The 15,483-nt window shown below is 40.5% G+C and overlaps 1 protein-coding gene across 1 annotated transcript in view; it reads left to right on the forward strand.

Annotated features, from left to right (window-relative positions):
- APPL2 (adaptor protein, phosphotyrosine interacting with PH domain and leucine zipper 2) overlaps nt 1-15,483 on the forward strand; it is a 1,154,621-nt gene that overhangs the window by 363,827 nt on the left and 775,311 nt on the right. Inside the window, exon 3 of the mRNA XM_044087826.1 lies at nt 2,788-2,847. Within this exon, the coding sequence (XP_043943761.1) occupies nt 2,788-2,847 (60 nt within the window). The remainder of the gene's footprint in view (nt 1-2,787; nt 2,848-15,483) is intronic.

A 15,483-nucleotide genomic window follows, 5' to 3' on the forward strand; every position in this document is an offset into this window, starting at 1 on the left:
ATGAGTTAAGAGACGAGCATAAAACATCTGATTTTATTTATGCTTTTGCTCTGCTGGCATGGAACAAAAAGGACAAGTGGGAGAAGTCATACCCCCCCACTTCCTAAGAATGATGATATGCTCTGGGAACCTATGCATGTCCCAAAGGTAGTGAAGACTGGTTACTGCCACCTTTACACTTAGTAGCAAAGAACACAACGTGAAGTCGCAATGTCAAACACTTTAATTACAGCAGTAAAGGATTTGGATATAATCCTTCATCAGTACAAACATTATTGAATTAAACCTCATTTAAATATAAAATTAATCATGCATATGATGTCACACAGCGAATAAAACATAAAAAAAAACCTGTTACACATTAAAGCTATCTCAAACACATTTGTTTGAACTTTAAAACAGGTTTTATAGAAATCATTCTATTGATGCCAGGTGTGTGGTCAGCATTTGGATATAATATCCATTCATATTCTTTTAATTCCAACTTACTATTTAAGTCACCACCCCTGGCATCCTTCATAACAGTATCCAAAACCCTAAACGTGAAATTATGGGTTTCACCATTCTCTTTTGAATGCTGTTTTTTATGTTTTATTGGCTGTGTGATATCATGTGACTGATTTGATATTTAAATGAGGTTTTAATTCAGTAATGTTTGTACTGATGGATTATATCTGAAAGCTTTACTGTTGTAATTAGTGTTTGACGTTGTGACTTTACGTAGTGTTCTTTGCTACTAAGTTTTTGCTTACCACATTCTGTTGATGCTTTTTTGAATGTTTTTTTTTACTTCCACCTTTACACCAGTATGGCTGCTTCCCCCAAATCAAAAAATAAATAAGCATAGCCATTCAGCTTTTCCATGCTGTGGTTAGGATCTATGTCAGAATGTCAAGTAGCCAAAATGTCGATATTCATAACATCAACCCCACATTATCACAGTGGCACAAAATCTTAGAGCTACAAAGTCAAATATCAAATCAAGCCTTGCAGTGTGGAGGGTGTGAAGTTCACTCTTTGAAATATGTTATGCACCTAGTTCACGAATAAAAATCAAACTTTAAAATATGTACTACAAAATAATAAAATAGTAGATAGTCCATAGTTGAGTTAAAAATGGAATAGCCTTTATTGAAACACACAAACAAGCAGTCCTAGTTGAGTATAATGAAAAGCATTAAAATATTCATTATTTATATATATAAAATCAAGTTATTTGGAGCAAGGTTACAGAAGGTAGTTCTGTTAAGAGCAATAAAAGCATTAAACTCATTCCTTTAACCAGGTCCCCCTTAACACTGTAGTGTTAACTGAGACTGTGCTACCTTAGAACCGAAACTAAAAAGCTAGAGACAAATTAAAGCATATAAGTACATCGCCAATACGTGTTTTTGCAGGGGGGCAAGCTCCCCACACCTCCAACTACATATATATATATATATATATATATATATATATATATATATATAGAGAGAGATATAACACACACACACACACACACACACACACACACACACACACACACACACACACTAGAGAATCTCGACATACTGAAATGCTGAATTTCAGTATGTCGAGATGGAATAAACAAAAATGCAGTTACGCGAAACTGCAGTATGTCGACTACGGAAATGTCAAATCTGCTATTGTGGTGTCGCGTTCGTGATGTGCGGTGTGGTTTGTGGATTTATCTGGGGTTTTAGGTAAGTGGTCTTTGTTTAACGGTATTGGATAGGGATGTTAGTGTGTGTGTGTGTGTGTGTGTGTGTGGTGGCGTTTTTTGTGTGTTTGTGTGTTTAGTGCGACTTCGGAGTTAGTATATATAAGTAGGAGAGTGGGGGAGGCGCAGCTACCCACATGGGGGATGCAGGTGAGTTTGCCCCCCTGCTTATTGGTAGGGTAGGTGTGTGTATGTTATGTTGTGTTTTTGTGTGTTGTTTTGTTTGTTTTAGTGTAGTTAGGTAGGTGTATGTGTGTGTATGTATGGTCGCAATTGTGATATTCGCGGTTTTGTGTTTTCGGGTATGTGGGTGTTTGACTATTCTGTCTTTAAATACTGAAATTCGATATTTCAGTATTTCGATATTGTACAGTGAATCTATATATATATATATATGTATATATATATATATATATATATATCAGCTGTGTAATCGTATTGTAGCTGAGAATGCAAAAAAGTCAAGTCACACCTATACTGCAATCTTGCACAAGCACCTACTTGCATTGTGTGATGTTTCAACGTTCAGCTTTGTAGCAACTCAGTGATGTGCAGTTTTGATAATGTGGGATCGATGTTATGAACATCTGCATTTTAGTTAGTCAACATTTTAACATAGATCCCTGTAGTCATACCTGAGCTAATGGTTACATAAAACAAGTGTATCCCTCATCATCAGTAAACTGCTGTATGGATGTGTGATGTTTCTGAAGTTAACATTTTTATGTGCATATTTAAGAAAAGTAAAGTACTGCTGTATGTGTAAAGCTCTACACCCAAAATAAAGAATGCATAACTTTACAGAAAATTATAGTCTTGTTTCATTCTGGAATTAGGTTATGGAAGAACTAGTGTGTGTTCTGTGTTATTTCATTTAATTAATTGACTCCACTAAAGTTAGTATTAATGGCAGAAAATTGTTTCAGAAAATACAGCTTCACTGTGAGTACATATTTGGTACGCTATCGTCAAGTACTCATCTTTTGTGAAGCAAATTGTCTCCATCTGAACATTTTTATTTGCTTCTTTACAAATGGAGTTAAGTAATTCATTTATTTGTTTTACAGAATGAAATGTGTTTAGCAACCCATCAGCTTTCCAAACATCTTCTTGCATATGAAAATCAGGTAGGATTAAATGATTTACACCATTTTGTGAACCTTTCTGTAGTTACATAATAGTACTAAATTAGATGAGTGCAAGTCTGTGTGTGATAATGATCTTAATGAATGTTCAACGTTAGATCACTGTTGCAGTAGCCATAAATATATGGGAAGTGTCCTGCCAAGTATCAGGCAAGTGGGTCACTCTGCAAAGCTTTGGGCCCTTTCATTATACACCATACATTCTGCTTAACACAAGAATACCTGGTGGTATGAGGGATGAATGGGCACACAAAAAAGCAGAACTTTTTTGCTGTGTGTACACATATAGATTTCTTGTCAGCTAAGTGCTGTGTGTTTTGGTGGTCAGCTTCAGCTACAGTTTTGAGCAGATAAGTATCTGAATTAGGGAGCTTTCCTTTTTTTTGGAAGTTTATTAGAAAAAGCTGTTTGTCTATTAATAAGGGCAAATGCTCCTTTGGTAGACAGATTCCCTGTAAGGATACCCATTTATCTTGTGTTTTATGTTCAGAAGATCAGCTTTGCCCTTCATTTACTCCCAAAACTGTAAAGAGTACGCTAAATTCTCCTTGAATATTTCTTGAAAATTAGTGCCTTAGGGAATTGGAATGAGAGAGACTGTGACAATGAACATTCAGCAGACCCCCCCCCCCCACCTCAGAAGAAGAAGGAAAAAGTCATGAAATAGGTTTTTAAAGAAATTCAGACTTCCTACTGTTTTCTGTGGTCTGGTCGGCTCTCTTCTGAGTTGGTTTTGCACAAAGCTCTTCTTGTCCTGCTTGTGTGACCCTTCCAAAGGCCATTAATGCCTGGGATTCAAGCATTTCCTGTCAGACCATATATCAAGCTTTTGCCAAGAAGGGAGAACATAGAATTATTCCCTCTGAGGTTGTGGGAGGTATTCACTAAGTTTAAGTGATGGAGGACATTGCAACATCTCTTATGGAGTTTATTCTTTGGGTTTTACCTCTAAAACTTTAAGGTTGGAGATCTCCAGAAAAGAGGACTCAAAAGATAAACATTTGTCCCCTGATTTCCACCCCTCTATACAAAAATCATCTCAAGAAGACTAGTTTAATTTTGGCCATTGACTGTTTAACTCAGTCAAGTCTGTCTTCCATTCTCTACCCCAGCCATGAGAAAGAGCTCCCGTTCTTTTCAGAAGAATAATTATGAATCAGATGTTGGGGGTCTTCACTATGTCTTGTCGTTATCCTGTCGTTATCCTCTCCTACTCCTTGTAAGTCTAAAACTGAAGACACTGTCTCTTCAGACTTCCCCAGTGAAGAAATGTCCTTTGGGGAAACAATTTCTAAAATGAAAGAATATTTCAAATGGGAAGGTAAGAAGGTGTCACTCTCTCTCTCTCTCTCTCTCTCTCTTAAAAGAGGTAGTATGAGTTATGATGGATTCCCCAAAACCATTAGCTACCCTCTGTTTTACATTAGAGAATGTCATTGCTTCTGCTTCTGTTTTCCCAAATTCCAAACCCCATGTTCCCAATAAACCGGACATATTGTATCAGATTTTGTAGGGTGACTGATACACATAAATTTGTTTATAAAACTCACTAGCAGACCCTTTTTCTGCTTCTAATCCTGTACAAAATTACAAAGTGCCTGTTCATTTGATATACTTTGAAGTAAAAAGGCTTATACATCTTCTGCTTTGGTGTTTAGCGTAATCAGTTGCTAGACTGATAGTGTCAGACTCACATGTCCAAGCATCTGCTATCTATTTTAGTTAATATGCAGCTAACCTTAACTTCTTTAAACTCTGACATTAATATTCCCTGTTGAAAATGCTAAACTGTACTTCACAGGTCACTAATCTTTCCATTAAGCATGTTTATAATGCAGTGACTGCAGTGTCTAGGGCTGTGCTACAAGTGCACTTATGCAAATGAATGCATGGATTAGAGTACACAGTTTTCCTGATGATGCTGTGGCTCAGCTACTAAATACTTCTCTTGATCAGGGTCATTTGTTTGGGAATTCTTCAGCTGAAGTATTAAATAAACTGGAAGAATTAGGAAGTTGATGCAAGGGGTCAAAGAACTTTTCTGTCCCTTATTCTTGAAACTTGATTTCTTTTCTTTCTTTTTTTAAGCCTTTGAAATCCTTTTAGCAAAAGCCTTTCAAACAATGCAAGGAAAAATCCAGAGAGATTCAAAAGAAGAAGGAGATGAGACTCAAGGGTCCTCCTTTCAAAAGAAATCTCAGTAACTACCTACGCCTCTTTTCCTCCACCTCCTCCCCTTCTCAACCCAGCCATGCTTCCCAAGTTGCAGGCAATCTCCTTCTGCCTTCATTTCTGCAATCCTGAATTCTAAAAGTAATTCAGAATGGTTACAAACAGCTGTGGGCATCCCTTCCATCTCAATCGGTGACCCATTCTTCTCCAGAAGGAAAAGAAAACAAAACAACGCATCTGTTTCCTCAAATCTTGTCAGACTACTGTCCTGGGGCTTGATAGAACTAGTGTCTCCATCCCAAAGATCCAAAGGCTTTTATTGAGGAATGTTCCTGGTTCAAGAATGGCACATGGAGACCAATGTTGTATCTTTCAAGGATAAACACCTTTCTTTTGATCCCAAAATTCAAGATGCTCAGTTACTTCGAGTCAAGTTTTACCACTGTTGATGTGCAGTGATCATGGGGTCATAAAGGTTAATTTACTGCTAGATAATTCTGCCAAACTGAAATCTAAGCCAATGCACAGAAGGTTAATTACAAATTATAGGGAAGCAAAACAGTTACTATATAAAACTAATTGGAGTGAGGTGTTCGGTGGAAAAACTGCAGATGGAATGTGGAAAGTTTTGAAAGAGAAATTGTTTGACTGCAAAAAAATAAAAAAAATGTTTAACATCGGGATCTAGACATACAATGTCAGGGGGGGGATATATTTCCATAAGAACAAGATGTCATATTAAGGTGAAAGACAAAAAAAATGTAAGAAATGGAAGAGAAGTCGAACTACAACTTTGAAAACTGAAATAAACAAGCTGGACAAACAGATTAAGCATAGTGTGAGACAAGATCAAGAAAAATTTGAAGAAAATTTATATAAAGGTATTGACCATAATAGGAAACCTTTTTACAGGTGCATAAGATGTGGAAGGAGTAAAGACATACAAATAGATAAACTGTGTGCAGATTCAACAGATTATAGATATATTTACAAAATCTTATGCAAAACAGTTTGGCTCTACAAAAAGAGGGGTCTATATTAAAAACATGAACGTTTACTTACCCGAATACCTAAACGCTGATGTGTCTTCATCGGACCACGAAAACATCGATCTTCCTGAAGCGCGAAATCTGAAACGTTGAATCATCATGGTTGGCCCTTCTGCAGTATAGCTCCGTAAGGTAAGTGTGCGATAGTTACGGACCTTAGGGTTAGGGTGCTGGTTAAGGTAAGTGCATAGATGATAATGTATGTTAAATTTAGTATAGGGTTAGTAGTAGGCTTTTATTAAGTGTATGTGTGTGGATTATTTAGTTTGTTTGGGTATAGCTTTTTAAGGTAAGTGTGTGATAGTTACAGACCTTAGGGTTAGGGTGTGGGTTAAGTTAAGTGCATACATGGTGGTATATGCAAGATTTAGTGTAGGGTTAGAAGTAGGGTTTAGTTTAGGGTTAGAAGTAGGGTTTTGGTTAGTGTATGTATGTGGTTTATTTAGTTTGTTTGTGTAGGTAGTATGTAGCGGGTGGTGGGATGGGACAACTATGACATTTCGAGTTTTTGAATTTCGTGGTTTAGGGCGTTCGGTGTATTTGCAGTTCGCGGAATATGTGTCGGTGTTTAGGTGTTCAGGTAAGTAAACATTCGTGTTTTTAATATGAACTCCAAAAAGGGTGATAAGGTGTCCTAGAGACATCCAGGTAACCTCAGATAGTGGAATCAAATTAGAGTATGTTGAAAATGAAATGTATAAATTGGATCCAAACAAAGCGCAGGGAAGAGACGGAATTAGTAACAGTGACCTGAGAACACTTCAGCAAGAACGTACAATACCATCATCTGTTGTTCAGTAGGTTATATAAATATAGGTAGATTCCTCAAGATTGGAGATATATGCTTATTAAATCTCTCTTTAAGGGAAAGGGGAGTAGGACAAACCCAGAGTCATATAGACCCTTAAGTCTACTTTCATGTTTGGAAAAATAATGGAGAAAGTAATATTGGATAAATTATTGCCATAATTGGATAGGTTAGACTTGAAACCATATATCAACATACATATGTTGAAAATAGATCTGTTACCACTTGTAACACACTTGTAACATGATGTTCTATAACAATATAATAACAGCTATGAATGAAAAATTGTGCTGCAATGTAATTTATATAAGTTTAACTTCAGTATTTGACATGATCATACAAAAAACACTGATCAATAAATTAGAACAACTAGATGTTGATGTACTCTTGATAAGATGAATAGCTGCATGTCTTACAAATAGGATATGGCAAGTATCATACAGCAGCTGGACAGGTGAAATCCTTGGTTACAGTCAATGTGTCCCACAGGGCTGTGTCCTAGGCCCTTACTTGTTTAGATTGTATTTTTCAGACCTAACCTTTTCATCTGAGGTGATCTACAGTCTATATGCAAACAACCTGAAGTTGTGTAAACTGATTACATGTGTTACAGATAAGGCATGTCTGCAAAATAACTTGACTAAATTGACCATTTGGGCACAGAAGAATGTTGTTGGGTCTTTCGGCTTATCCCGGTTAGGGGTCGCCACAGCGGAACTCCAGTCCGCTAATGTTTGGTAGTGGATTTTTACGTGCCGAGTTACCAGTCCTGACGCACAACCTTCAACGAAGGTATGCCCATTCATGCATGCCTCCACACACATGACGCTCTAGCTGAGAATCGAACAGGACAACATCTTGCTGTGAGGCGACAACGCTACTGCAGCACCACTACCGCGGGACTGGCACAGGAGAATAATATGCTGATAAATACATCAAAAACTAAGCATATGAGATTTGGGAGGCATTCCTTGAAAGGTGAATATTTAATACAGTACACAGTGACTGAAACTGTAGACTCATTTAAGGTCCTAGGTATATGGGTAGACCCAGCTATGAGTTTTTCTAATCGTATCAACAAATTGGTTAATGTTAGTTGTAGATCTATAGGTTGTATAAAAAGATTTATAAAGTCTAGAAAATCAAAAATGATGAAGTTATTGTTTGTTACTTATATTAGACCCAAACTTGAGTATGGAATAACAATATTGAAACCGTGTAAGAAAACGAGCATGAGTAAACTGGAAAGAGTATAGCGGAAGTATAAGGGCTTTTCATGACTGTGAAAATTTAAGTTATTATGAAAGACTAAAATGTCTGAACTGGTAAAGTGTCTCTTACAGATATCCAAGAGCAGATCTTATTCAGGTATATAGGGCATTTAGAGACAACTACCTCTGGGAATGTTTGGGGTTATCAAAAAGTACCAGAGAATCATCAAACAACCTATGTAGAAGATTCTGTAGGAATGCGAATTGTATTAATTGGTTCTCTGACAGAGTAGCTGATGCATGGAACCGAATACCTAATTACATTAAAGCAAGTACCAGTTTAGTTGTTTTTAAGAACAGCCTGGACACTTATTATGGGAACAAGTGGTTTGGTATATTGGCAAGCTAGAAGGGCATTAATGCCCGTGCTTGAAATATTTGTATGTATGTATGTACACTTTCTTGTCCCTGTTCTGTTTTTCAAGGCCTTTCTAGTCAGAATAGACCTCAAAGATGCCTACCTCAAGATTCCAGTTCATAAAAAGCACAGACATTTGCAGACTTCATGCCATCCATATTTTCCCATATTTGGACGAATGCCTCATCTAGGTTCCCTTCATCCAAGACACCATAGTAGCACTTCAGTTTATTGTTCATCTTTTCAGCAGCCTGGATTTTAAATTACATCTGAATAAGTGTTGTTTAACTGCTGTCATGGATTAGTGTTTCTAGGTTGTCTCCTAGATACCGGTTTGGCCACTGTTTACCTCCCTCCAAACAAAGTATCATCTTCTCAGCTTCACTTTTTGAATCTGGCCCTTTAAAGCATGTCCACAGCAAGAAAATTCCCCAGAATTCTGGGTTATGTGGCTTCATCCATCCTAACGGTATCATTTGCCAGATTACATATGAGGAAAACCCAATGCTACCTCAAATTAATTTGGGTCCAGCATCTTCATCCCTTGTCCTTTCAAATTCCAGTGCTTAATTTCATCAAGAAGAAACACCTATGGTGGGCTAGTCAGATTTTGCTATATCCACACCTTCCATGTTCTCCCCTTCCCTTGCTCAGTTAGTCATGACATGCACTTCAGACCTTGCATGGGGAGCAGTCTCTCAAGGCTTCAAGGTTCAGGGCATATGGGTGCCTCATTTTAGGAATAAGCATATGAAAAGGAGATGGGGGTCTACTAAAAGCTAGCAAAGGTCTCAATCAGTTATGAACCTCTGAACCATTGTAAGTGATAACAAACAACACCGCAGTGATGTAGTATAAAAACAAACAAGATGGACCAAAGTCATGCCCCTGTGCCATGATTGCCTAGGAACTGGCAGTACAGTAAAGTCTCAGTCTGTAAGTAATGTACCTTCCATCAGAGCAGACTATCATAGCAAATATTTTGAGCATATACAGAGTAGATTCTCTTGAGTGGTTGCTACACCCACAGGTCTTCCAGGAAATTGTACACTTGTGGGAAACTCCCCAAGTAGTTCTGTTTGCTTACTGTCACAACAGACAACTAAACCAGTTCTGTTCCAGACACTGTAAAAATGTCTGGAAAACAGATGTATTTTCTTTCTCATAGAAGAGAATGCTCATGCATGCGTCCCCCCTTCCGCTTCCAGAGTCCTTCTAAACATCAAGATGGACTCGCCAGAGATGCTTTTGGTGAGTCTGTTTTGGCCAGACAACATTGAATGCTGATTGTTAGATCACTGTTGCAGTAGCCTAAACTAAATGGGATATATTCTGCTAAGGATCATACATCTGATCAACTTCCAAAACTTTACGGCACCTTTAATGTGTATGTATGACTGTTACAGCTCAAGAGCAAGCCAATATAAAAACAGACATATGGGGTCCAAAATCAGAACACCTGACTCGAGTAGAATTTCCCATTTTCTCTGAATCAGTTGCACTTGTTTTCACTGATATGCTGCTTACATAATGACTTTTTAAATTCTGTTAAAGTAGTCAGTGATGTTCTTCGTGTTTCACTGTTGCAGTCATCACATTTGGGTTATTTGCCTGCAGGTAGCCCTCAGCCGGCCTGAATACCAGAGTCTTCGAATTTCTGCGTCGGATGCTGTCACTTCTTCCATGACGTTAGGTCATCAGGGGTATAAAACATGCAGCCGATGCCATTGCATCAGTCTTTCTTGTCGTGCAGTGCCCAAAGCAGAAGCAGTTCGCAAGTGCCAGTCGGCCATCTCCTGAAATTTTCGTTTTCGAGTTTCATACCTAAAGTTTTCAAAAAAAGATAAGCATCCCCGTTAAGCTAGTCGCCAGTCTGCTGGTACTCAGTGAAGCGTTTTCGCAGCCCCTGTTACCCACTACTACAGATTCGCAGGCCTCTGCTGAGACCCATTCGGAGTCCGATATGCCGCGAGATGCTTCTTAGACTATGGAACCTGCGGATGTCTCTACCTTGGATGGGTCCGGAGCCGCTATGCAGACACTGGCTTCTGAGGGTGTATTCAGGCCTACAGACTTTCATATTAAACTGACGGCATCATTTCCAACTAGAAGTACCAAATTCCTCAGTCCTAAAACTCGCACTACGCCTAGAAAACCGATGACCAAACTGCAGACTCAGGCCCATATGCCTCAAAAGCAAATGCTTAGAATGGCTGAAGACCTTATTACTTTAATTAGGGGAAGCCAGCCTTCCCCCTCTAAGAGACCTAGAACCTATTTTCTTTCTGATTCTTCTGATCAGGAATGTGATATCTCTGCTCCTTCTGATTACCAAGATTTGCCCTTATCTACTTATGAGGATCCTGATGCAGATGATTCCTTCCCCTCTGCTTCCCCTCCAGAAGAATTTTCTTTTGGTGAAACCTTGCATACCCTTAGGGAGCACTTCCGCTGGGAAAGCTAGGACTATTCTGAGTCCAAAAAGAGACTTAGGGAATTCTTACTCCTGACTCAACAAAGGCCTCTAGCTATCCCTCCTGTTCTGGCTATTGCAGATGATGTTTTCTTAGAATCTAGCCTTACCCCAGACACTTTACCTCCAGTTCCCAGAAAACCTGACAGGTACTACAGAGTACCTGACTCTCACAAGTTCCTCTTCAAGAATCCTACTGCGGATCCAGAGACCATTTCTCAAGAACCAAAAGGCATTAAGGCTACTGCTGCCAAAAATCATACCCCTTCTGATATAGATTCTAGAGCCTTAGACAGATTGGGTAAGAAGGTATACACTTCTGCTACTTTGGCCATTAGGGCTTTAAAGTGTCAGTTTCATATGTTAAAGTATCAGCAGCGTATTATGGGACTACTTAAACAGAAAATGATGTTGATTCCTGACTGTGCTGAACACAAAGACTAACAAGATTTAATGCATTCTGCAGAACAAGTTGGTAAACATACTTTGCAATGTGGTTTTGATGCTTTAGAAGCATCTTGCAGGGCTGCTGTCACTGGGTCTGTACTTAGAAGGCATGCTTGGCTTATGGAACAAAACTTGGCAGATCATGTTAAAGCTAAATTAGTGGAAGCACCCTTAAACCAAGGCCGCCTTTTTGGGAACAAAGCAGAAGAAGTCCTCAAAAGGATGGAGAAAAAAGCTAAATCTATGCAAACTGTTAAAGATTTCCTACAAGTACAGCCTCCCAGATTCAGTAGGCATTGGCCTTCAAAGAACTGGTCCTTTCCAGTTCTTTGAAGGCCAATGCCTACTGAATCTGGGAGGCATTGGCCTTCAAAGAACTGGTCCTTTCCAGTCCCTTCCAGGCCTTCTCAGTCCAAATCCAGGAACAGCAGACCACAAAGACTTCAGTCTCAGGCTACACACAGATCTAAGCAGTGGAGGGCTCCCACTTCCAAAGCAGGGAGTAGAAAGCCATCCCCTATGGAAAAATGGCACAATGACTTAACCTTAACCCTTCCAAGCCTTGCTCAACTACTTACTCCCTTAGGAGGAAAGCTCGCCCTGCATGAAAAAAAACTGGGAACTCATTACCCAGGGCAAATGGGGTTTGAACATAGTTTCCCGAGGATACAGATTCCACTTCCACACACTACCAACCCCAAATGGTTGGCCAGAACTCTCCCCAATTCATTGGGTGGAAGCCCAACAGCAGGTTCTCTCTTTTCTCAGTATCAGGGCTATTCAACCTGTCCCAGCAGAACAAAGGGGACAAGGTTTTTATTTAAGACTTTTTCTGGTACCCAGAAAAGAAAACCTGTGGTGTCGTATCCTGGACCTCTCTATTCTCAACACCTTTCTGGTGGTTCCAAAATTCAAAATGCTAACTCTTCAACAGCTTCTTCTTATGCTAGCCAAGGATGCCTGGCTGGCAACCCTAGACTTAAAGGAAGCTTACCTGCACATCCCAATAAGAGAATCCTGCAGACAATACCTACGTTTCAGGGCGGGATCCATGCACTTTCAGTTCTCTGCACTTCCCTTTGGCTTATCTACTGTGCCCATGGTGTTCACAAAGTGTAGTTCCAGCCATTGCATTTTGCAGGCAGAGAAATATTCAAATTTACCCATACTTGAACGATTGTCTGATTCAGGCAAAAAGCCAGGACTTGCTATTACAACACCTAGGCATTTGTAAAGAAACTTCTAACCTCAATGGGGTACACCATCAACGAAATAAAATCCTAAAAACCTAGTACCCTGCCAACAGATTGTATTCCTGGGAGCAAGCTTGAACACAACTTCCCAGATGGCATTCCTCACTCTGGAGAAACAAGTTTATTTGACAACCTACTTCAAACTATTGGCCACAAAAACCCAGCTATCTGCAAGGAAAATACTGCAAGCTCTGGGGTTCATGGCCTCTTGCATTCTGCTAATTCCATATGCAAGACTGCATATGAGGAAACTCCAATGGTATCTAAAAAGTCTATGGTGTCAACATTCTCAGGATCTGGAAACAATGATTCCTAACATTCCTTGTCTAAGGATGGAGTTCCTTTGGTGGGCAGAGGCCTGCTACCACAACAAGGGACTCGCTTTCGCTATACCCTCTGCCGCCCATACCCTAAAAATAGACACATCAGACTATGCATGGGGGGCTCACATTGCAGGGCAGGGCAGTGCATTCAGGGCAAATGGAACCTGAGACAGATGCACCTGCATGTTGTTTCTTTCGGCTTTTCCCGGTTAGGGGTCGCCACAGCGGAACTCCGGTCCGCTAATGATTGGCAGTAGATTTTTACGTGCCGAGTTGCCGGCCCTGATGCACAACTTTCAATGAAGGTACGCCCATTCACATATGTCTACACACAGAAGACGCTCTAGCTGAGAATCAAACAGGAAAACGTCATACTGTGAGGCGACAGTGCTACCGCAGCACCACCTCCGCATACCAATCAAAAAGAAATATTAGCTGTACAGAATGCTCTGACAGCCTTCAAAGGCCTTAATCTTCCAGGACAACTGTTTGTAAAGACAGACAACATCACAGTTATGTGGTACATAAACAAGCAGGGGGGAACCCACTCCTACCCTCTCTGCAGACTAGCCATGGCTCTGTGGAACACAGCCTTGAGCTACCAAGTACACCTACAAGCTCAATTCCTGCCAAGCAAATTAAATTCACTGGCAGACAACTTAAGCAGAAATCTCATGGACCCACACGAATGGAAATTAGAACCCAAAATATTCAACCTCTTGAAGAACAGATGGGGGACTCCAGAGTTAGACCTGTTTGCCTCCACTAAGAACTACCAATTGAACAAATTCTGCACCAGAACTCCCCACAGTCAAGCTTAGAAAGTGGATTCCCTGTCCTTTTACCTGGGAAGGCCTCTCAGTTTATGCCTTTCCCCCTCTGCCTCTCCTCTCGAAGGTTCTACTAAAGATCAAATAGGGCAAGCAAAGGACAATACTGATTGCACCAGACTGGCCACGGCAGCACTGGTACCCCCTCTTGCATAGTATGACACTGCTACAACCATGGCACCTGCCGCAGACCCCTTTCCTGCTGTCCCAGCAGGTGGGCCAGATTCTGCACCCTCAGCTTCAAACCCTGAACCTTGCAGCCTGGCTAATTCCATGAGCTCTCCTCTAGCATTCCTCAGTAAGAAGCTGCTGGATGTCATTCTGGAGGTAAGGAGGCCTAGTACCAGAAGAAAATTCTATGCTGAAAACTGGAAAAGATACTGTTTCTGGAGCCAGGCTCAGGGGATGGGCACAACGGTGCCCAGCTTACCTCATATTCTTCATTACTTAATAGAAATGCTCCACAAGGACCTATCCTTCTCATCAATTAAGATTCATGCCTCTGCCATTTCAGCACATTATAATACTGAGCCACCCCTCTTCTCTCACCCCTTGCTAAAACAATTCCTTAGAGGGACCAAAAATTTAAGACTCCCCCCCCCAGGAGAGCTCCCACTCCAGCCTGGGACCTTAACTTTGTATTGAAAAAGCTCACTCTTCCCCTCTTTGAGCCAGCTGCAACAGCAGAGTTGAAATTCCTTATTTGGAAAACAGCCTTACTTCTAGCCATCACTTCAGCAAGAACAGTGTCTGAATTACAGGCCCTCATGGCAGTGGAACCCTTCATTATCTTCCATGCGGACAGGGTTTCCCACAGGACTAATCCTTCCTTTATGCCCAAGGTGGTGTCTAGTGTGGCCCTAAACCAGTCCATTCATTTGCCTACTTTTTGTCCCTAATCCACAAAACAAAGGGGAACGGATACTGCACTCTCTGGACGTGCACAGATAACTTAGATTCTATTTGGACAGGATTAAGCCTCTCAGAAAATCTGAGCAGCTGCTAGTTGGCTTTGCTGCAGGGGCAGAGGGGAAGGCCATTTCAAAGCAAACCATTTCCAAATGGATAGCCCATTGCATTCCTGCTGCAAGCACCATGGAAAACCTACCCCACAGGGGCTAAGATCACATTCCACCAGGGCTGCATCTACCTCTACGGCATTTCTCAAAGGAGTCCCTACCAGGGACATCCTGGAAGCTGCTACTTGGAGCTCTGTACATACCTTCACCAAGCATTACCACCTGCCTATCTTTTCTAAATCCAGAGCTGGATTTGCCACAGCAGTCTTGCAGGGCTTAATAGCTGTCCCTAATGCTCTTTAACTGCCTCCTCCCTTCCTTAGCTTTGGGAATCAACCCAAATGTGATGACTGCAACAGTGAAACATGAAGAACATAGTACAGTTGTGTACACTTAAACATAAATGTAGATGTTCGAGTGTATTCACTTTTGCAGTCCTGGTTATCCTCCCTCCAGCCCCCTGACTTCTCTTGGCTCTACCTTTCCTTCTTGTTTGGTATATATTTTTTCATGTGTATTTGCTTTTTGATGGGGGTGTACCATACCATGTGATTGCTTCCTGTTGTGGGGCACCTGACATCTGGGGCAAGAAAAACTGATGTAATGGCATCGGCT

The sequence above is a fragment of the Protopterus annectens genome, chromosome 11.part0, assembly GCF_019279795.1.
Source record: "Protopterus annectens isolate FY-2018-M chromosome 11.part0, PAN1.0, whole genome shotgun sequence".
NCBI classification, from domain to species: domain Eukaryota; kingdom Metazoa; phylum Chordata; order Ceratodontiformes; family Protopteridae; genus Protopterus; species Protopterus annectens.